The sequence below is a fragment of the Glandiceps talaboti genome, chromosome 21, assembly GCF_964340395.1.
Source record: "Glandiceps talaboti chromosome 21, keGlaTala1.1, whole genome shotgun sequence".
Taxonomy (NCBI): Eukaryota; Metazoa; Hemichordata; class Enteropneusta; family Spengelidae; genus Glandiceps; species Glandiceps talaboti.
Genome location: NC_135569.1, coordinates 3,872,552 through 3,897,021, shown reverse-complemented (window position 1 = coordinate 3,897,021; position 24,470 = coordinate 3,872,552). Strand labels below are relative to the sequence as shown.

At 35.8% G+C, this 24,470-nt stretch overlaps 2 protein-coding genes and 1 pseudogene across 2 annotated transcripts in view; 1 reads left to right on the top strand and 2 right to left on the bottom strand.

The window, feature by feature from the left end:
* Positions 1–1,087: 1,087 nt before the first annotated feature.
* On the bottom strand, positions 1,088–2,539 carry LOC144451717 (beta-1,3-galactosyl-O-glycosyl-glycoprotein beta-1,6-N-acetylglucosaminyltransferase 3-like). The gene has a single exon (XM_078142620.1). It carries the CDS (start codon positions 2,537–2,539, stop codon positions 1,088–1,090), a length of 1,452 nt encoding a protein of 483 aa, XP_077998746.1.
* Positions 2,540–3,883: 1,344 nt separating this feature from the next.
* LOC144451397 (heparanase pseudogene) lies at positions 3,884–5,806 on the top strand (annotated as a pseudogene).
* Positions 5,807–14,183: 8,377 nt separating this feature from the next.
* The window catches only part of LOC144451497 (D-glucuronyl C5-epimerase-like), a 63,656-nt gene continuing 53,369 nt past the window's right edge, over positions 14,184–24,470 (bottom strand). Inside the window, exons 3-4 of the mRNA XM_078142363.1 lie at positions 17,365–17,601; positions 14,184–15,926 (exon numbers count right to left, since the gene is read on the bottom strand). Of these exons, the coding sequence (XP_077998489.1) occupies positions 14,899–15,926; positions 17,365–17,601 (1,265 nt within the window). The 3' untranslated portion in view covers positions 14,184–14,898. The remainder of the gene's footprint in view (positions 15,927–17,364; positions 17,602–24,470) is intronic.

Here is a 24,470-nt window from a genome sequence, read left to right as displayed (position 1 = left end):
CGACCGAACTCTCAATATTGCAATGACTGTAGCTGGAAGCTGTTCAATCTGATTAAAATCCTATGTAGATGTCGGCTAATCGTTCATTACTATTTTACCTTCGTTATTTTGCCTGATATTATTTTTCTTGGTACATGTTTATATTTTTTAGCCTGATCGTAGAGGAGGCGATCAGGCAAGCTAAAAAATGTAAACATGTACCAAGAAGGTCAATTCAGGCAAAATAACGAAGGTAAAATAGCAATGAACGATCAGCCAACATCTACATCGGATTTTAATCAGATTGGAAGCTGTTGTCAGATTTGTAATTTTCTAATCGTTCTTTTGTCAAGCAACAGACACCAGTAAGGTAAAGAAATATGTTTATCATGTCTACATCGGGTATATTTCGAAGGTCCTCCGTCCAACTTTCAATGTTTCCGCTGTCGATTAGTTCTATCTTTTGATGCTTGACATCCACTATTCGTCTCCTCTTCCGTTCTCTCAGAAAATTATCATTTTCTAGTGTTTCAAGACCAAGGTTGACAGCATTTCTGGCGATATCTAGTAGATTTAGAAGTAGTAATTTTCCACTCTTTTATGAATGCACGGAGTTCTTTTACGCCCATTTTGTTGACAGCTTCATACATCGCCATACTATTAGATGCCATGACGAAAATTCTGGCCCTCACTTTGTCAGATATGGTGCGCCCTCTCGCGATACTTTCCTGCGAAACAACCGGAAGTTCGATAACCGGAATACGCCGTAATACCTTTCACTTGATTTGCGTGTATTTGCATGCTCGCTTTTTTTTGCCTGTGGGAGGCGCTCGTTAAGAACGTTGCCGTAAAACAGGCTGTGGTTTGCCACGATGGTCTTGGTTGACCTTGCAGTACGGTATACATTACGAGTCTTCTATATTAAACTTGTAAGTGTTGTTACTTTATGTTAGCAGCAATAGCACTAAGACGTTGTTGCAAAGTGTCGACAACAACAATTTATTTCAATTCAAAATCCAAAATAAATACCCATTGCCAATTTAACAATTTTTAGTGAATATATTGTAGTTGTCTGATCGATAGAAAATATCCCCGTTACAGCGTAGCTTTAATGTTTCTTATCCTGTACATGTGGAAGATTTTGGTAATATTGCAAATCTATTTTCTCGGGATGTTCTGTCCTGTTCTTCAGCATTTCCTCTAAACAATCTGTTGCTAAAGCGTCAAAATCTACATGAAATTTGTTGGCGAAAAGTTTGGGTTGTTTAACAAGCCATGGGAGATCACGTATTGTGAAGATGCAAATTTCACGGACAAAAATACCGCGGCAGTCAATATCTTCACTGTTCGTTCGTTTTCTCCACAATTTCTCCCGGACTACATCCTTGTTGACATCATAGGGATAACTACCTGGTGCTTCCTGTAGACGATTTAGAGTTGAAAAGAAATGTTCATCGGGGCAAGCTGTATCGGACAACCAGTCTTGAAACGCCTTAGATAGAGTATTTTTCACAGCAAAGTGAACAAAGTTGTGGGTCATGGCAACATGGAACTCGCCTTTATAAACAGTCAGATTTCCTGGAGGTGGAGTTTTAAATTTCAAGGGTAACTTCCGAAACAGGTCGTTCCTTTTGACTTCGTAAACATACTGTTGTCTACCCTTGTTGGGATTTTCAATACTACGAATGTCATTCTTTCCATTTAGATTGGTCAGTATTTGAACAATCTCTAAGTTGGTCTTCAGCGGGAAGTCCTGGCCACACAGATTAATATAATATTTCCACCGTTGTTTCCGTTTTAATAAGTCTGACATACAATTAAGCTCCGCTTTCAAAACACTAAATGTACAGTGAGACACGACCTCCAGTTTCGTAGCAATGAATACGTTGTCAAAGCAACTAGCAATATATTTCATGGCATTGATGGTTTCCCGTGGTGACTTAGCATCCACGTGAATACAGTATACGTTCTGTGGCATATATATTGTCCGCAATAATTGTTCAACTTGTTGAGCAGATTTATACATAAGTATACTGTAAGCTATCGGGAAGTCTGCTTCCAGACGAGAAAGTGGTTTCGCATAGTAGCCTCCAATTTCCCTAAAGTTTTCACAGTCCAGGGTCATCTCATAATACTCACTATCCGGTATGCTTTGCCAAAGTGAATATCTTTGCACTTTCCCTACTTTAAAAGTCGCCAATATTTGCTCCTCGTTCCAAGAAAGCATTTCATGGCATCTGAAGTTCATTCCAAAGTCCATTCGTTTCTTCCGTAGAGCTGCTATTACATCCCTTGCGATGCTCTTATTAGCCTCGTTCACGTTCTCGGTGATTGCGAAATTCTCTCCCGAGTGATGTCTCGAAAAATCCCAAGACAATTTTTTCATAATTTTAACATTAATATTCAGATTGTCTGCGATGTACCATAACTGAACAGCGACTAACATTACTAATACAATAACCACAATCCGAAGCTTATTCCGAAACGTTATGCCTATTTCGTAACCATCTTCCGAGTAGCTGATCTGTTGATGTTGGTTCGGTTTTCGGGAAGCAGCCATTATAAAGCCGACCACTGTTGTTTCGGGAAAGAGTTGTCCTAGCTAGGTACTACTGTACATCCAAGTCAACATGTGTCCGTGCACAATATAGGGATATGTTTATGACAAAGTACCGGTTTATGGCCTGTCTTGAAAACAAAATGGAGAAATAAAATAAATAGAATATATCGCCAGGGAAAACTGTCAAACTGTCTGTAATACATTCATTCATACATACATACATACATACATACATACATACATACATACATACATACATACATACATACATACATACATACATACATACATACATACATACATACATACATACATACATACATTGATAGCGAAGCAATTATACTAAATAAAACAACACAAGGCTCATATTTTGCAGATGTTATACATGATAGGATAATTAATGATACATAGGCCTATGTGTTATATTACAATAGTCCATACATTGTTAATTAAATTATTCTGCGACTAACAAAGCTGACCAAAAGATTACTTGGATAGGGCATCAAGGCTGTATGGATCAATATTGCCGCCTTCGGTAACTTCCACAATAGCAAAAAAAACCATCGAAATATTATTTGATTACTGAAACCAAGCGTGTGATGTAACAATGGAGTAATGAACGGATTCATTACACTTACCCTTCAATCATCTGTACTCATAGTATCACAAATCAGGCGTATACTAGGATTTTCACACATGTTATAAGTATATGCAGATAACAACAGAGGATTAATTATATGGGAATGATTCCATATTCCACACCTTGTTGATGACTGTGACACATTCGCTGTCTCTCACCGTACACCAGTAATAGTAGCGAAGGCTATAATGGCGATGATGATGAAAACTATTCACCAAAAATATAGGGATGCTCACTAAAGTTACGTGGAACAAGCTGTAAGTACACTTCTTGTATGTCCTTACGGAAGTACTGGAGATCAATACCTCATTTACATAACTTGACCCCTATTCTCCTGGCCGGCCTGCAACTGTCAAAAATCGAAGTTTCCCATTCAAAAGTAAGTTTGCTCAAGGAAGCGTGATAATATAGCCATCGGTACAATGGGGAATGCCAGAACGACATGGATAAAAACAAAGTGAGTTTCTAAAACGAAGACTGGTGTATGGGGGCGACATGATGTATAGTGTTGTGGGTACGTTATGGAACAGCGAGAAGAGGGTGGAAAATAAATGGATTGTTTATTTACAGGGTGGAATGAATTTTAGGAATTACTGTGAAACGTAACTGTAATAGTTTTCGATGTCCTCTGTCTGATGTAGCGCGGTTATGACCTATGACCTTTGACACGAAAGCGAAGGTCTCATGACGATTACCATCATATGTTGATACCGGAAGTATCGCACACTTCATTCTCATTGTCCAGAAGTTCGCGTTATCGCGTTAGACGGTGTTTAAAAGTCAAAGTATTTGTAAGAGTCTGGTCCGAAGCAAGAGTACGTTGGTCATGCTAATAATGACCCTTCCTGGTAAACTATTATGTATGTTAGCCATTGTCGTGATGCTGTTTACCACGACTTCAAGCGTTCATCCATCGAAGTTCAGTGAAATGCCAACCAGGAAATACACACCCATAGACAAAGACGGCGAAAGGGTGAGTCCGCAGTCTGTCGAGGCCGAGAAATTGTTTGACGAACAGACGAACTTAACATTTCGACATTCGTCTAAGACCAGTCAAGTACGCGTTACAATTGACACCGAGAAAATACTCCGTACAACAAATGCCAAGTTTCTATCAGTTGCAATAGATTCTAACATTATAAAAGAGCGATGGAAGACATTCGATTTTACATCAGAACGATTGAAGACATTAGCAAAGGCATTGTCGCCATGTTATATTCGACTTGGGGGCACAGAAGAAGATTATCTTCTCTTCAACGAATCAACTTACAATGAGGACTTTCTGGTATCACGACCGAAGAACTTCACCAACTTTACTATGACTGTTGACGATTGGGACAACATCAATCAGTTCTCACAGAAAGTTGGATGGAATCTCATATTTGGTCTCAATGTGCTTCTACGTAACCATGACAACAGATGGGACTACTCTAATGCCATGGATTTGATTAATTATACAATTAAGCAGGGGTATCATGTCGATTGGGAATTGGGAAACGAACCCAATAGTTTCAGGAAAACAGCCGGCAAGGCACTGGATGCTAATATACTGGCCGAAGATTTCAGGACTCTGCAAGGAATATTACAAAGCAGGACAGAACTGAGAAACTGTTTGCTTGCAGGCCCAGATATCACAAGTTCAGGGATAGAGAAATATTTGGAAGTCGACATTCATCCTGGAAAGTATTTGGATAGTTTTTTGAAAGCTGGTCCTAATGTCACAAACGTTACAACTTGGCATCAGTATTATGTTGATGGTAAAATAGCAGTGTTAGACAACTTTACTGACCCAAATATATTGAATATGCTAGTTGGGGAGATTGAAAAAGTCAAAGAAATTGTCAACCGTTACAAACCTGGAACTAGTATATGGCTTGGTGAAACCTCATCTGCTTACGGGGGTGGCGCACCTAATTTATCAGACAGATATGTTGCCGGATTTATGTGGCTGGATAAACTTGGTGTATCTGCTGTTAATGGCCTTGATCTTGTTATCAGACAAGAGTTTTATCATGGACATTATGCACTTATTGATGATGACCTTGACCCACTTCCTGACTATTGGCTATCTGTGCTGTATAAACGTTTGGTTGGTTCTAAAGTTTTGGGTGTAGAGGTCATGAACTCTGACATATATTCCCCTGATAAGATGACATTGAACAACAGTAACAATGGACGTGTGAGAGTATATGCCCACTGTACACACAGTACAAATTATCCTATTGGATCCATTACAATGTATGTGATTTCTTTGTACAAGGAACGCACCACAGAAATAGTCCTATCTGGTGAAATGAGTAAACTGGCTGTGGATGAATATTTATTAACACCACATGGTGATAAGGCTTTGATATCCAAGAAAGTTAATTTAAATGACAAAGAGTTAAAAATGCTGAATAATTATACCTTACCAGATTTCATACCTCGTCGTTTACAGCCTGGAAAGAGTATTGTACTACCACCATTGTCATTTGGGTTTTATGTCATTGTTGATGCTAAGGCTAATGCATGCATGTAACTTCAGACCACTATAGAGAAAAGTGGTCTGAGATGTAACAGAGATGTCCGTCATTTTGAGATGTAAGCATTAAAGAACACAACCAGTGCAGGAAATAAAGGCATTTTATGTAAATGTTTACTTCTTCAGATGTTCATGTTTCATGATTTCATATCACACAGATTGTCTAGAAAAACGTAGTTGAAACTTGTTCCTCATTCATTATTCAGTGCAGGTCCTCACCATGGAAACACTATTCCTGTGCGTCAGCATACATCCATGTAAGAGATGTGGTATATGTAGAGGCCTGATTTAGGGTCGGGTAGGGGTAGGATTAGCCTGAAGAATCCAGTTATTATTTCTGCCTATGTAGCATGTCTCTACTGAGTAGTTTATGGTTACATAAGCAGACCAACTACTTGATCTTCCAGACTAGGATGGGATATACTCAAATTGGAATATATAGGGGTTCATATCATATATATCTATAGTATACTCATATATATCTATAGTATATTGTAAAAGCACTAATGAGGGTGTATATTTTTTTACACGTTCTCAATCTCGAGAAACAATAGGCGAGATTTAAATAGGCAGATATATTAGTTGATATATATTCATTTTTTATGTATACATTTTATATATACATATATATCAACTTTGGTTGTTACTGAAGATTCATATTGTTCTTATATGTCTGATTGTAACTATAACAACAGAAGTGATTGTAATTCTCCCCAGACCTTTATACCAGGGGAATACCCCCCCCCCCCACACACACACACACACACACACACACACCCACACACAGAGTGCTAGAGAGACCACACATCAGATAGACGGCCATACATACCGGTACATATATGTGCCCATGTACTCCAACACTTTCAGTTCAGTTTTTTCTACAAATGACAGAATTCAAGCAATTTACCTATGTAAAATAACATTTATTCTCTGGGTAATAGGAGAGAAAACATAACAGTACAGCATCACTGTACAATAGATAATATCTAATCAGATCTGGCTTCTTGCCAAGATTGTTGCTAAAATATACAAATAATCCAGTCATTGATTTCCTGTCTTACATGACCAAATATGGTAGTCATGTATGACCAAATATGGTAATGTTTATCATGATAAAGTTACACTGTTGCCACATGTCATGGTACCAACAGTACATGGGTTCATGAGAATCCAAATTGAAGAGAAGACTCAATATGAGTTAATTACCACAGTATAACGAATTCGGAAAATAAATATATGTCACTTTCAGCATTTCATAATTTTAATTTACAGAACAATATAATCACCCCCACCCACTTCCCTATAATGCTGTCTTATGGTTGTTGTATTTCAGTTTAAATTTCACTGAACTTTTGTTATTCCTTTGTAAGAGCCAGATTTCTATAATATATTATGCGCCAGAAGTACTTTCCAAAAGGACAATAATTTTTGATACCTTGGTAGAAGACACCCTGCGTTGTCTTTTTTGCAGTGCAATTATAATAATTGTTACATCTTTAGTGATTAGACCAGATAGACATTATGATAAAACAGCGCCTTCAAATATCCCTCGCGTTGATTGCTTTGTAAGTCAAAGTATATGATAGGGTGTACAAAATCTTTAATATAGGCATGGGCCAATAAAATGCTATTGATTAAAAGTAGCATGAGAAAGAAATTCTGAGCGACACTATTAATTCCACCTTTTTCCTCATAACTGTATACATATAGAGATGCCCTTTTTTTTTTTGAGATGAAAGTGATCTATACAGCCGAAAACACAAATGTCCAGTTACTAAAATGTGACATAACCAAACTAAACCAAACAAAAATACTTAGAAAGGAGCATTCAGCTAAATCGTGAATGTTACAGAAAAAACGCAATATACAGCTAAATCACTAAATTACATGACTATGAACAATACTGATTCAAAATGGCCACTTTGTTAACTACTGCCCTCTATGGTAGCAAGGTTGGTATTTCTGTAGTAAGAGAGCGTTGTTCATTTGAAGGGTCTGTAGATTTGATGTATAAAAGATTGTAGAGTTTGGCCACTAGGAGTGCTATACAGGAGAAGTCTTCGGACCAGAAGTGAGGCAAGTACTATACTATAACCTCCTTTGACAGAATCGTCATTTCCCGATGTTTCACGACAAAGTTGGTGGAATTCTCACACAACTAAAAATCTTGCGAGTTTTGCTTGAAATCAAGTAATTTTAAGGAAATATTTCAGCCTCATCTTTTATGACTGCTTCATGTACTGCCATGTTATCTTAGCCCTGGCTTTTCCTCATGTAGGCTGCCCTCTTGTGACTCTTTTTGCAAGCTGAGTAAGTGAAACAGAGTATCTTATTACTTCTGATGAACATACAAAATATTTCCAGTAGACATTTTTAGTACATGACTACAAATTTCTAAACCAGACTCGGCATACATCAGCACCTTGTCAAAACCTTCCCATAATCCTTATTCATATCATCATACATATATTCACAGTTATTTCCAAAGTGCTTCTTTTTGTCTGAAGTATATTTAATATGACAGTTTCCAACCCAAGTCAAACCTTTTAAACGTCCCAATGATTGATCTAACCCTACCACCCACAAGCCAACTGGATAAGGATTGGCCATATCGATGAGAATTGACTATTTTATTTATTTTATTTATTTATTTTAATTTATAAAACAATTTTATCATGGTGTCCTATGAATGTGAAACAACATATCTCAAGTCTTTATTTGTAACTCAATAATTGCAGAAGATTAATAAATATGTAAAATATTTGTTATTGTACGTACAATAAACTTTTTACACATTTTTTAGCTTTCTGCAATGTACTGAGTGATAAACAAGGACTTGGTCAATGTTGTTTCACATTGATTTTTCGAGAAGGATGCCGTGATTAAATTGTTTTATAAATTAAAAATCCAAAATAAATACCCAATCCTCATCCATATGGTCACTTTAATAATACAAAACAAATAAATCCCTGAAAAAACCCTCACCGTTCCTATAAATGAGCCACATAGAAATATTTTAAACTTTCTTTGTAGGGCATGACCCCTGAGGCCCCTCGTAACCCCCCACCATATATAGGAGTCTGTTTTGTATCTGCTTCTTATACAAAGAAAACCAGAAATGGAAAACTTTGACTTTTTTGGGGAGAGCAAATTAAACTTGGCCTACTGTTATAGCATATGATTGTCTATCAGCTATACAAAACATTGTCAATGCACATCAATAAAAAAGAAGTGTGAAATCACTTCACTTTACACCCAACCATCCCTATGCTATAAATGGTAAAATAACCCATCATAATACATGACAATTGGACCATACCATTTTGTGGGGTCAGAGAGGGTGAACAATGTCAAAATTTACAATTCAGTAAAGCTTATTTGTGAGTCTGAATGACATTATAACTTACTTTAACGATTAAAATCTATAATTAAAAATTTCACAATAAATTTTTACAACCTTCTTTTGAAATTTTTTTTGCTGCTATCTTTAAAATATTAGTGCGTTTATTGTGAAGTACAACAGATTGCTTTGAAGGGACCAATTTGCTACAACCAGACACGGTGTGTTAACTTGCAAACCCGCCATGTTGAATGTTGCATCATGGGAAATGTGATAATAAATACTAATCAAATAGTATTGTAAACAATAATGTTACATTGTTTTTAACCACAAATGACCAATTCATAGGCACCCTGACCACTGTGTGAGGTTTATTTTATCGATAGGTACGATAACCACAGATAATCCCAGAGTCCTTTGCATCTGAGCATGCTCAGTCAGGATTGCAAGTTCCCTATTGCTGTTTTTTAACTTTGCTTTAGTGTACTTACCACTAGTGAACTCAGTGTATTTTTGTATCAAAGTAAAGGCACTACAAGACATCAAAGTGGCCATGCAGATGACGATTGGGTATTTAGTAGCAAACTGGACATTTCAATGCAATCTGTTGTAAAATGGAAGCCAACAAGCTGGTACATATTAGTACTTCAATTATTATCAATCACTTGTTTCTTCATTTTTACAAACCATAATACTGAGGTGTAGTCATAAGGAGCCCAGAAACCGTGTTACAAACAAACAAACAAACAAACAAACAAACAAACAAACAAACAAACAGATATGTATTGGTAATAATATACTATGTCTTTCTATACATGCTCATCCGTACAATATGTTGAAACATATTACCCATGCATATCTGTTTGTTTGTTTGTTTCTTTATTTATGTATTTGTTTGTTTGTTTGTTTGTTTGTTTGTAACATGGTTCCTGGCCTTCCTGTGGTGTTAGTTTTCAGAAATCAAAAAATGTATGCAGAGTTCTTTATTTTGCAATTTTCTCACCACTGTAGGGACTGAATAAAAGCAGGCAAGATCAGGCTGAGTTCAATAGCAACCAGGCAAGGTTTCAACCGTATCTCCCCTATGTTAACTATGATTTGGTTTCTACCTATTGTTTTGAATGGAAAATAGGCTATTCTACTCCAAATCGAGGGGTGAATTGTTCACCCTGACTGCAAGAAAGTTAACGATATATAAATATTAATATGATTATTTGCAAACTTCTGAAGAATTAATTAAACTTCCAAATATTTGACTTTAGATCAGGAAAAGATGATAAAACTGGAGATATTACACTTTTTTGTTGGATACATCAATTCCAAATGATTTAAAATTAACACCATCCCCAACATTCTGTGATACAAATTGTGCCAATGAGTTGTCAACATTAAAGTAATGAACCACACACATCAGAATATTTGCATCATAGATACCACATTTAGTATCTGACCAAGCAAATGGACTGCTCAGCTCAAAATATCACAAGCATCAATAGTGGGTGAAACGCACAGCACAGTACGAAACACACACACTGCAGTACAAAACGCATGTTATGTACACCCAGCTGAAATATATACTGCAGAGTGGAATGCACACTAGAGTAAATACCACTGAAATACACGCTGCAGTGTATGAAATGCACACTGTAGAATGTATCCAGCAGAAATATACACTGCAATATGGAATGCACACACGATATGTGTGAAATGCACACTGCAAAGTGTGTTCTACTGAAATACACACTGCAGTGTATGAAATGCACTGTAGAATGTATCTAGCTGAAATATACACTACAGTGTATGAAATGCACACTGTAGAATGTAGCCAGCTGAAATATACACTGCAATATAGAATGCACACACATATGTGTGAAATGCACACTGTAAAGTGTGTTCTACTGAAATACACACTACAGTGTATGAAATGCACACTGTAGAATGTATCCAGCTGAAATATACACTGCAATATGGAATGCACACACATATGTGTGAAATGCACACTGTAAAGTGTATTCTACTGAAATGTACATTGCTGTATGCACTTTGTACTACATATCACGTTGTATGAAATACACAAAGCTGTGCATGTATTACTGTAGTAAGCATGGAGTTGAACTACATATTACAATGTGAAATGCACACTGCAGTATACAATTCAGTATGGAACACATGCTGTAGTACATGTCAAGTTGAAATAAACACTGTGTGAAATGCACACTTTCATGTACATCACATTGGAATATACACTGCAGTATGAAAGGCAAACTGCAGCATGAGACATTCCTTGTACCATACCGGTAATACATGTCAAGCTAAAATGTGCCTTGCAGTATGAAAGGTGAACTGCAGCATGAAACACACACCGCTGAAATAAACACTGCAGAAGAAAGAAACTGCAGCACGATTTGCACATTGCAATACAAAATGCACTCTGCAGAACGTATACTGTATTTACATTTCTTACCAAAGTCAATAGCAATGTCAGTTATGGAAAAAAAATACAGCCTTAACGACTCTAAAAAGCAAATGTATTTTTGTTGTCTATTTCACTTGACCGACCTCACCATAGTGACAGCGCCCTCTATAGACAACACACTGACACATACCAATATGCTAAACTATACATTAAATAATAAGTCAATGATAAATACCCGCTTTATAATATTATATTTTTTTTTTACAAAATGTACTTTTTACTACCACAATATGGGTCAAATGTTTCAGACAATCTTTGTGATGGGATGGTCTACATCAGTACAATTGATTACAAAGTTGTCTATTGTTCTGTTACCTCTGGGCTTACAGAAGGACGAGGGTGAAAACAAGTAATAATTTCAGGTGTGAAAAATACTCCCTTCTACTTTTAGACTTATATAAACTGTAGCAAATTACAAACCCTCTCTAGCTACCTAACCCAACCAAAGAATGTTAAAAAATAAAACACTGAAAGCTTTACAAAATGCAAAAATGAAGTTATAAAATGCTACAATCAATGACGTGATATGAACATGGGCAGCAAATAAGACTGTGTTATAAAGTTTCCTTGATGTTTGTCTTGGGCTGAAGGTGTGTGTGTATGTATATGGGGGGGGGGGGGGTGTGTGCAGGCATGATTGTTGTACAGCTGTTGATCCACATGGTAAGGATACAGTTGTTGTAACAGGGGTAGTGGAGAGACACAGGCACTTGTGACCCGAGGCATGTTTCAAAATGTAATAATAAATTATTTATAGCATATATATATATATCATTCCTGATAAATTGGAAGGTATTAGAAGAACACACATTGGTACTAGGACAGGATCAATCTGATTAAAATCTGTAGTAAACATGGCTTGATTTCTTTATTTATCTCTATATCCTTCATTTGTTGTTTTCCATTTTGTTGTTCTGACAATGAATGCCTCTTTCCTACATCTGACATAATACCATAGGAATTCCCATTCAAATCCTGAGTTGAGTAACCCACTCTATCATGAGAACGTATGTTACATCGAAAACTTACTTGTAGAGTAGCTCAGAACATTGTGTTCAGACAGTGCTTGAGCACAGACAATGATGTTAATGTTATTGTTTTGGTTGGTCCTGTTGTAAGGCGGATTATTATTAGTTACGTGTACATGTGAGATTTGAATGTGAACTCATCTGGTACAAAAGACAATAAATGAAATATATAGAAATAAATACATTAATCAAGCCGTAGTTTAATACTACATCAGATTTCAATCAGATTTGGTCAGTATAGAAATCTGTGTTCTTCTATTGCTGTAAAGTTCTTCTATACCAGTATTCATTTTGAAACATATTTAGCCAACAAGTGTCTGTGAGCAAACATAAACAACTAGATATGACTGTAATATTGGAAGTAGCGCTTTAGTGGTTTGATCAAGTCATACTGTGAGTCTAGCGCCCTCTCACAACAGTATAGTGCCCTCTCACAACAGTACATCAGGCATAGTGGAATTTGATTAGAACACTTTACTGTATTGTGTTCAAGCAGTTGAAGAATATCACATTTGTATTTTTATCGGTGGAAATTTTCACTTCTGTAAAAATAAAGTATACTATGGATGTATGACAACATTCAAATCAGGAACATTGCATACCATAAAATTCATCCCATTCGGTACAACATTTTTCACCTGGAGAATTTCTCAATGTTATGCTCTCAAAAACTGTGCTGATGAAAAGAATTGTGAAAGGCACCATGAATACAATTTTACCACACACTGGAGATTTCAAGAATGTATGGAGCGGACAAGTTTGTCATTTATACTTCCAGAATTTGGGTAATGCCATTGGGTAGGCGATTTGGAGGTCTACGTGTACGGCTATTCACAGTATAGGGTGGGATGGAGGTATGGGGTTGTACCCACTGGGTGTGTGGGTGCAACCATTCTAAATATTGGATGGGTGGAAGGTGTATGCTGGGTATGTCATAAAATTGGACAAGTGTGAGGATATACCCATTTTGACTTTTCTGAGATATATAAAAACCTGGAGTGGTGCAAGTGTCTTGTTTGGTTTTGGTTTGTTTATTTTTGTGAATGTTTTTACTGATTTTCAAATGAAATCTATTCACTTCAACCGTCCTTGACCAACTCCACTGTATGGAAACAATATCTGCAATCAGCAGAAAAGATTTCAAGCGACGGACGTCACACAAGTTCAACTTTAACCTCTTCAGCAAAAAGCAATCCGATGTTTTTGTGAAATTGTTTTACAAAAATTTATGTTTTTCTTTAACATTGAGATCTGAGATATTTTAACTTTATTTTGCACTAAAACCAAAGAAATATTCCTCAAAGGTGAATTGATATCATTATTTTGTATATTTTCATTTTTTTTATTTTTCTGCCAAAATAAGTTGCCAAAAGTTTTCCTGTGAATTTCAGACACCTTTCCATTTTATGTATGACTAAATGCATAGAAATATTCCACATCTATGAACTGGTATCACTATTTTGCCTAGAAATCATCAAATTTGGGATTTACACATTCTGCCAAAATCATGCGATCATTATTGTTTATTTTTGAGACTTTTTCAATACATCTCAACTTTTGGACTGAAAACAAAATTATTTGACAAAAATTCATTTTATCTGTGACTTTCGGACACTTATTAAATTCATTTTAGTCTGTAAACATAACAATATTCCTTATCTTTGAAAAATATCAATATTTTTATTATTTCGTATTAAATTTAAAAGGTTATCTTGACGATTCTGTTGGTTGTTGCTGAAAAGGTTACTGTGAAGGACGCCATCTTGTTTATAAATAATTTTAGTATTTAATTGTTCATTTGTTCAAATAACTGATTGGTTAACTTGTTTTAAGACTAAGCAGTAGTCATTGACAGATCACCCTTTTTGACATAAATGATGTAAAATGCAGTATTTTGCAAATTACCATGGATTTTGGTACTCCACTAGAGACATTTTTTGACAACATATAAATTTCTATGACAAGTTTGGAGTGGAGAACGCACACAGACTTGGAGACGCATGGATTACGTATTTGTTTTTTGGTTTTGGGAAAGACTGTTGATACAGTGTCTCTGTGATGAACAATGCAATTCCATAGTATTTTCCAAAATACAGCAACGTTTTCACTTGTATGGCCTGCAGATTTTTTTTTATAAAAACAAAAATTTGTCAAATTGCTCCTGTGATAGAAGTAAAAAATAACAAGCCCAAAGCAATACTTTTTTTCCACAAAGTATGAAAGCAGAACCTGGGAGCAGAACTAGGTTAGGTTGTAGGTAGTCTGTTAAGATACGACATGTTGTTCAGCCATCTGTCTGAGTACTGGCTGGCATGACAAGTCGTATCCTACAGGCTAAATAACTGACAGTTGTATTAATTATGTTTTGCCCTTTTTCCTTTCATGTAGCTGATCCACCTGTCTACCATTGTCCTAAAGATTGGGTCGTCGTCAATACTGCCGAGCAGCTGTAGTTGACTGATATGTGTAGTGTGGTAGTCCCACCTGGCTAGTTTCGGTGCAACACCGATAGTAACGTGTCGCAAGTCGTACACTGTCCCTGAGCCGGTATCATACAAAGGGAGTAATGCTTTCAGAGACTTCATGCCCTGATTGTATAATTGTTGTGCCTCTCCTCGTTCGGCGGGTGGTGCTGTCACCATTAGATCATAGAGTCCGATTAAACTGTAAATAAACCCATTGAGTACAAAAGAGCTAGGATTCGTTGGGTACTCCTCGTACCACGGGTATTTGTCCATAAATACTGCTTTTACGCCTCCTTCGGATGATAGCAAATTGAATGGTTTTGTCGCTTTAAGAGCTGAGTTGAGGTACTCCTGTTTACCAGTTTTACGATATGCTCTCGTTAATGTAGACATCGCATGACCTTGCGCCATAGCCGAATACCATCCAGGTGGTAGTTCACCCATTTCTTCAGTCAGTAACCGCGTGACGCCAATCGGCCATCCACCACGTTCATCTTGATTTCTTACAAACCAATTAGCCGCATCATAAAAATGCGCCATATGGGCAGTCGATGATAACACAATATTATCAATGCGTCCAAAACCCTGCAACGTCAATTTTGCAACAGAACGAAGGCTAACTTTTGCTTTTTTTACTGATTTGCCATTAGTCTGACCGACGCCCTTTCGCAAATCGTTCATTAGATCTCTCGTTATAGTCCTCCATGATTTATTGTCACCGATACCGTAGTAAATATGACTTCCTCTTCTGGAGATAACGTCTTTATTCGTCACATAGTGTAGATAAAATAGTTTTTCCTTTTCATTTGTTTCCACAGAAACACTCACTGTACAGTTGTTAAAACATTTAAAATCAAATGAAAGCTCAAATTGTTCAGGATTTTTCAAATTCAAGACCACTCCCGATCCTGGGTCACCTGAAACACAATGACAGAGAACATTTTACTAATGCTACATTTGACATGACCTTTTTAAAGCTAGCGCCCTCTATTGTTTGTTTATATGGTTAATGTGGCCGAGAGACTGGTAACATCTGTTAATAGGTACAGACCAGGAAAGATGAATCTCTGCACTGGTGAGTTAACATATTACTTTTGCTAAATTAAAATGTGATTTTGAGTGTGAGTTTCATATATTAAAACGATGATCAGAAATTTAAATGCAGCTTAATGCATGTTACGTTGTTGACAGAGAACACTGAATGAATGACCCAAAATGCATGGCAAGTTGAAGTGGCAAATCTAGCATCTAGTGGTGAAACACCAAATCAGGACTTGATGGTACGCTAAGCACATAGATGCAAATGATATGGTATTTACTTAGACTGACAGAAAGGAAAAGTCCAAACATCAGAGTGTTTTGTAAAATAGCTTTCTCAAAGATGATGACTGATCCATTACTTAAAGTGTCAAGGAAAAAAATATGACCAATGTACCAATTCACATCATAATACTTTTCTCAGGACCTTTACTAGAATTTCTTTACTTGGGCAAAACTATCTTGATAAATCTATGAGTACCACACTGTCAATGAAATATCAGTCACAAGGTTATTGTTTGTCAGTATGCAGTTGAACAGTGTTGTAACCAAAACTGAGCATTTACAACTAAGTTTGTGTAAACTGAGATACTTGTCGTAGCATAGCCAAATGGAGAAGAATACTTTGAATCTTTCCCCTTGGAAATGAGCTTGAGAAAAACACATCTGATGATGCTGACGAGATGTCGACAAAATTTGGGATTTGCTGTCAAGAATTTCTTCGATACAGTGAGTGGAAATGTTCATTAGTAAAAGTGAACCAAGAGTCCACGAGCATTCATTCTCAAGTTTTTGTATTTTTTAAACAAATTCGGAAAACATATACTCATGCAGCGCCCGTCATGCAAACCTGTAAACAAAAATATGTACTGAACAGACCTAGCCCACTATTCACTACAGTGTACTGTCTACCTGTTGTATATACATGTATATTAGTGTGCCCTAAGTACAAACTTGTTAGATCTCAGTTTATTTCTGAATTTTATTACTCACCTGCATATGATTGGAAATTTATCTTGTTAATGCAGTCAACAAACACCTTCATCATTCAAAACCTTGCGAAATTTGTTATCTTTGCCATGAAAATACGTAAACAGCTTTTGGACGAAAATCTCTCTACATAAGCTGACTTGTCAATTTAGCTATGTTGAACATACCTCTGTAACCATAATCATTATTCTATGTTCAGTTAGGTACATTTAAGGCCCATGGCCTACAGTACGGAATTAAATTATTATTATTATATTAGTCCAAACACCTCAGTAAGTTTTTTTTACCACATTGGATTGCAAATTCTACAATGATAACCAAACTTACCTTGAGAAATGAATTCTATGACTCTTGACATTTTTTCTTCATCACGTACATTTTCAACATGACTCATTTGGTCTGCCAGCAGCCATCTTGGCATTATCTGACTTTCTCCATTCTCATAGAGGACAACTCTAGGTGTAAGTTCAGTGATGTTTTTACTGAAATGACTTAGACCAAACTGAGCTATCTGTATGGGGTAGAAGTAACCCTGCGGACCCCACTGGGTGGATATTGGAACACCTACAGAAGTCAAGACAGAAATAATCATAGTGAGAATTGGCCCAATATCTTACACACAAACAAAAAAGGGGTAAAAATTACCAGAATTCTCAGTACCTGCAATAGCATTTCACCTCGTGCTAGATAGTAAAAATAGAACAAGAAGGTTGACTTATTCTCGCTCCCTGCAATTTCACCTTATGCTAGATAGTAAAAATAGAACAAGAAGGTTGACTTATTCTCACTACCTGCAATAGCATTTCACCTCATGCTAGATAGTAAAAATAGAACAAGGTCGACTTATTATCATGCGTGTCTATAGTAATGTGTAGCATAGAGCAGAAGTCTATGGGTATTGACTCTCATTCAAGAAATTGAATGTTTGATATTTTCAAAACATGCCTACACGGTACAATTCTATTTTAGTTACCAAAATTTGTCCCGAGGTCTGAATTACATTTAATACGGAAACAATTAATAGGAATCAGTCTTTTCATGGTCTGTCTGTCATTGCCAAAATAAACATGGCTGTCCCAAGGACTAATAACTACTTTAAACACTATCTAGACTACACTGTATGGTAGTGACACAGTATGTGTACATGTAATCTTGAATCATACTAACTGCACGACCCTGCACTTTCATTTGCTATGCTATGAAAGTAGGTTCACGGAGAACACCTGAGTAACTTGAATATGTATGCTACTCTGGTATTAACATATAACATTGCACTGTGCTGCTGTATACTATACATGTACTGTACTGCACTACATTGTACTGTACTGTACTGCACTGTACTGTACTGTACTGTGCTATACATGTACTGTACTGTACTGTACTGTACTGTACTATACTGTACTGCACTGCACTGTTTTATGATTGTACTAACATGTGTAACATGTATCTCATATCCTGCTGTTTACTATTGCTCTGTGATGCACTACAATGTACTGTGCTGTGCTGTTGTCTCTTGTGGCAGTGTACATGTAAATACATTTGTACACAGTAAAGTCACTGAGTAGTTGATCAACACTGAAACCATTTAACAATAAACCTATCAATGAACTTTCTAAACTTATATTTAAACACTCTCTATTAAATGTGGAATGGTATCTATAATATACACTTAGTATATAAACGAAATCTAAATTAATACACACTTGATTCTCTTTGATCTGAGGCTAGATGGAACAATAACGAAAGTAGATAAAAAGATTTGCATGTACATGTACATGTACACATACATGTAGGTAGCACATACACATGAGAATTAACTTCTGAAAGACCCTCTTCAATAGACAATGTAATGTTACTTAGATAGCTGAGAAGGCTAATGTATTTTCCTTTTCAATAGAATGGCGACACCGAAGTGTTAGTATTCAAGGGAACACATCAACTGGCCTTACATTACTTGACACATTAGTTTCTACTTTAGTGCTGTTACCAATACGGGAGGTATTAATCAGAAGGTCTCCAATGACATTCTCTGAGTGTACATTGGGGACTGTTATTGATGGAAATTGGGATGCTAACTCTCCTGAGACATGTCACACAGTTCTTTTAACTCAATGGTACTAATTTCGGTTATTGTAGCTTAGTTTAGTTTTGGATATACTAAAACTATTCAAATGTAAAATGACCGCACACAAGTTTTGAGAGTACATGTTGTAGCTTGGGTCAAGCGGTATCACAAAGGTTTGGGTACACAAAATTCATGACTACATGATAAGCAATACACTTTGGATCTGCAATATATACTACAGTAAGTTTTGTGGGTGTATGTACTTACAGCAAGTTTTGGGTCTACGTACTTACAGCAAGTTTTGGGTCAACGTACTTACAGCAAGTTTTGGGTCAACGTACTTACAGCAAGTTTTGGGCCTACGTACTTACAGCAAGTTTTGGGTCTACGTACTTACAGCAAGTTTTGGGTCAACGTACTTACAGCAAGTTTTGGGCCTACGTACTTACAGCAAGTTTTGGGCCTACGTACTTACAGCAAGTTTTGGGTCAACGTACTTACAGCAAGTTTTGGGTCAACGTACTTACAGCAAGTTTTGGGCCTACGTACTTACAGCAAGTTTTGGGTCTACGTACTTACAGCAAGTTTTGGGCCTACGTACTTACAGCAAGTTTTGGGTCTACGTACTTACAGCATGTTTTGGATCAACGTACTTACAGCAAATTTTGGGTCTATGTACTTACAGCAAGTTTTGGGTCTACGTACAATGTACTTACAGCAAGTTTTGGGTATATGTACATACAGCAAGATTTGGGTCAACGTACATGTACTTACAGCAAGTTTTGGGTCTATGTACTTACAGCAAGTTTTGGGTCTATGTACTTACAGCAAGTTTTGGGTCTATGTACAAAGTACTTACAGTAAGATTTGGGTCTATAGTATACATGTACTTACAGCAAGTTTTCGGTCTACAGACTTACAGCAAGTTTTGGGTCTATGCTTACAGTGTGTTTGGGGTCATAGTGTGTTTACAGCAAGTTTTGGACCTATGTTTAGCATACATTTTGGGTCTACCACACTGTAGTCTGTACGATAACACCATGTTGGGGTGTTGTCATGCATCAGACTACCAAACTCAGGAAAGAGGGGGCCAATGAGGATGAAACAACACAGCATACATGTATGCATACATGTCTAACTAAGCTCTACACGTAAGATGTGTCCATACTTCTGTACAGCAAATACAAAACTTAACACACTTGTCAATACTATGAGCATACATCTAACCTTGTGATTTGAATTCTAGTGTCCCCAAATCTCTTTTCAAAGCCAGTGGTCAAACTAAACTAATGCCTACAGACAGATAGATAATTAGACTGGTCAAAAACAACTAATGAATCTTGGCATGCAGCCAATTCAAAGCATCGTGCGTGACATACTTATTTCAGAAATAACACTTAGATATACACAACAGTGTGACAGGATTGACCACAGCATGTCATTACGGTAATTACTTTGTTTTACAATGTATGATTGGTGATAATTGTCGCAGGAAATCCATTATTTAGATGCTAGAGTTGAGTAATTACACTGTCTAGGGATATTGATCTATCTCAACTGATTTCCATTTCGTTATTGTGAACCTAAGGAGACTAGTAGGGCTGAATACCAATAAGTCTATGTATGCACGAGATTTAGGAGTACTTAACTCAATCAAAATAGACACTTGTTTTTTATATTGATTATGAACCTAAGGGTACTAATACAGGCTGAATACCAATAAGTCTATGTATGAACAAGATTTATGAGTACTTAACTCAATCAAAATAGACACACTTGTTTTTTATATTTATTATGAACCTAAGGGTACTAATACAGGCTGAATACCAATAAGTCTATGTATGCACAAGATTTATGAGTACTTAACTCAATCAAAATAGACACACTTGTTTTTTATATTTATTACGAACCTAAGGGTACTAATACAGGCTGAATACCAATAAGTCTATGTATGCACAAGATTTATGAGTACTTAACTCAATCAAAATAGACACTTGTTTTTTATATTTATTATAAACCTAAGGGTACTAATACAGGCTGAATACCAATAACTCTATGTATGCACAAGATTTATGAGTACTTAACCTAACCATATACAAACACTTTTCATTTAGAAACTTTGGATTTAAGTACATTTCACTTTCCCCAAATCATTGTTTTTATAGATATTTTGCTGATCTGGTACTACATTATCAGGGTAACAGTTAGGAATTTTTTTGAGCTGTCTTTGTTAAGATCACTTAGTTTCCATTTGTGTTTAAATTACATTAAATTAAATTAAAATAAATAAAATAATACTATAATAATATTATTGTATTATATTATATGATATATAGGGTGACAATTCTTTTAAATTTGCTGTCAAAATTCAAAATTATTGGTTATTGTCACTATTTGATGTTTGATAATATCACTGAACAATATTTTGTTCTCGATGTGCCTTGTACATATTGGTGAAAGGGCGCCCTCTATCAACATTTGTCATATATTTTATAAGATCCAATCAGAATTCTGTTTGTGAAATGTTCCCATGAAACCTGCTCATCTACATAACAAAGGGTGACATTGTTATGTAGATTGTCATAGTATATTTGGGGCTAATTCAAATTTAGATGGACATATACGTAAGCTCATATGTACCACAGACCTGTGCAGACTTTTCCATACAGTACCTGTTTATAGATTTTCAAAAAGCAACAATGATGTAAGTTTGCTGTAATTGAGGAAATATAGAAAAAATGTTGAACTAATTTTGTATCAATTATGAGTTTTTTTTGGAAAAAGTGAACATTACAACTGAACAGACTAATTCAAATGTCTTTAACTACAGTCCAACTACATTTGTCTTTCAATCCCAAGTTTTTACATTACACCAAAGAAAAAAAATTGTGTGGTTCTGATAATGTCAAATTTCAAAACAAGATGGGTAGTTACAAAATTAAAAAAAAAAAAAATCATTCTTTTTGGTCTGGTTCAGGTTGTTACAATATACGTAGAGGTCAACAGATATTTCACATCGAAGTGTTCACACTTTCCAATTTCCATATGATACACAGACAACATTGTGTGCTACATTGTATTCTGCCATGTTATTTTGATCACAAGACGATTATGTCATTAAATCTCACTACTTCTCTCACGGCTTTGCAAATTTTTTTTGAATTACCTAAAAAAAATGTTTATGGTCGGCAGTGAAAAACAATGTCGGGTCGGGTAACTTGGGTTACCGAAACCAAACAAAAATTTATTGTTTGGCCTTAGTGTTATCTATCTTGTCAGTGAAATCATAAAGATTACATAGGATTATTCTTTTGTTCTGTACCAACTTTCTCTATAGAATAGTTTCACCAAACCACAGTTTTTTCAAACCTAACTTTTAATAATCACAGAAACAACACTTTTAAAAAAGAACAAGACTTATTTAAAGTTAAACTACATTCAATTTCAAAAACTAACAACTTGAACAATTCTTAGTGGTCAGATGTATTTTGCAATCATAATGGAACAATTTTGAATGGTCGTATGTTTTTTCCCACAATAACTAAACAATTTGAAGTGGTTTGGTTTTTTTTGTGTCCATGTCTGGACGATAAAATCCCCTTGATTGTGACATGTCCTTGCATGCTGATGGACCAGTGAACTGCAGCAAACTCTCAAATGAACGATTTCACACTCGAGTTCACAAAGTCAAAATGTTGTTTGTTACACATGGATGCAGTCCTTTGAGGTCAAATATTCTATGAATTTCTAAGATAGGTAGTGAAAGAAATTGGTTTAAAACCACCATCCAGGTGTCTGCAATATCTCTAAAGCAATAATGTAGAACATTCAGAGAGATGAATACAACGGTTTCTTTTCATTATAACACATGTACAGTAATTACTTGCATTGGTATGTGTACACTAGTGGTATTAACATTAGAATGGAATACTGTGAACCTAGATATTTCCATCACTAGAAAATGTTGCGATTTTTCAGTGATTCAGCTAGTTCTCAAAGACCAATTTTTACTAAGTACTAGACTGGTACATTGTGTTCATGTACAAGAAGGTATTTTAGTCACTACTTATTTTTATGTTTTTGTTTTCCAGCGAAATAAGTGAAAATAGGTCTTTAGCGAAATTTCCAGGTTTCCAGTACCACAAACAAATGATAACACATTACATTTGTAGGTATTTCAAAGGCAAAAATATCAAGTTGAGCATTCACAGAGTTGCATGAATTTCATTTCAATACTGCGAATGTAGCCATTATTACTTTACATATACAGTACTGTATACTAATTAGTGGTATTTGTACTACAGTAAAATATCAGAAACATGTTTGCTATGTTTATCTTTATGCAAATGGGGCATGATTATTCCATGTACAGAAAATGTAAGCAAGTGATTTATAAAATTTGCTGTTCTGAATATACAGTATGTAATAATAATAATAACAAGAGAACCTCTTGCTGCACGAGTGCCAGTATGAGTACTTGAAAGTGTTTGCAGTGTTTTCTGTTCTATTGCCACTTTGCTACACTCGTGAAAGTACGGCCACAGAGAACACTGTAACCACCTGCACATATACATACACCCGGGGTATACCACACTTTATACATACATGGGTCCTGTCATATTCTCTAGTAATCTAAAGGAATTATCAACTCTTTTATTGAACCAAATTTTACTAATTTCAAGTTCTCCTAATTGGTTCATCATTGTAGTTATCATGACATAAGACTAACAAACACTGCAGTGTAGGCTTGACAATTTTATCCGCTTTGCTTATTTCACAAATAAAAAAATGCAAAAATATGCAGTCCTTTTATAAGTAATTTTCTGACCACTTTGTACACAAAAGTATGGCTGCATACCAAATCATTCAAAACTTTCTCTGTTTAGACATACAATGTACATGTAAAGTTAGTTTATTCTAACCTATCACTCAAAGGTCATAGGTCATAGGTCACCAAGGGTCATAGAGTCATCTACATGTACATTCTATTTCTCTGCTGTTTTTTGACATACACGTGTACAGACCGTATATTCTAACTTATAATTCATCCTAAGTAATATACAATAAGATCACTTCTAAGTTATTCACTGAGGACTCGTAAACAATGAATAATAGCAATATATAAAGTGCAAATACGTGTGAATACTAAATGTTTATCCCTTGTGTCATTTTTAGTTTTTATGAGTAAATGTAAGATTTTACTGAAAAAATGAATACAAACACACAATTATTGCATCAATATATGAGCTACTCAATCGTAAATGGATAATTTATTTTTTTATATTAGTTCCAAACTCAGAGTGTAAGTACTTTACCTGCTGTTTTTCAACTAAATCACTCCGCTTTCTTCAGATGTTGTTGTATACGA

Bases quoted from the DNA above. Each gene is read 5' to 3' on its own strand.
- LOC144451717 (XM_078142620.1), bottom strand. From the start codon at position 2,539: ATGGCTGCTTCCCGAAAACCGAACCAACATCAACAGATCAGCTACTCG.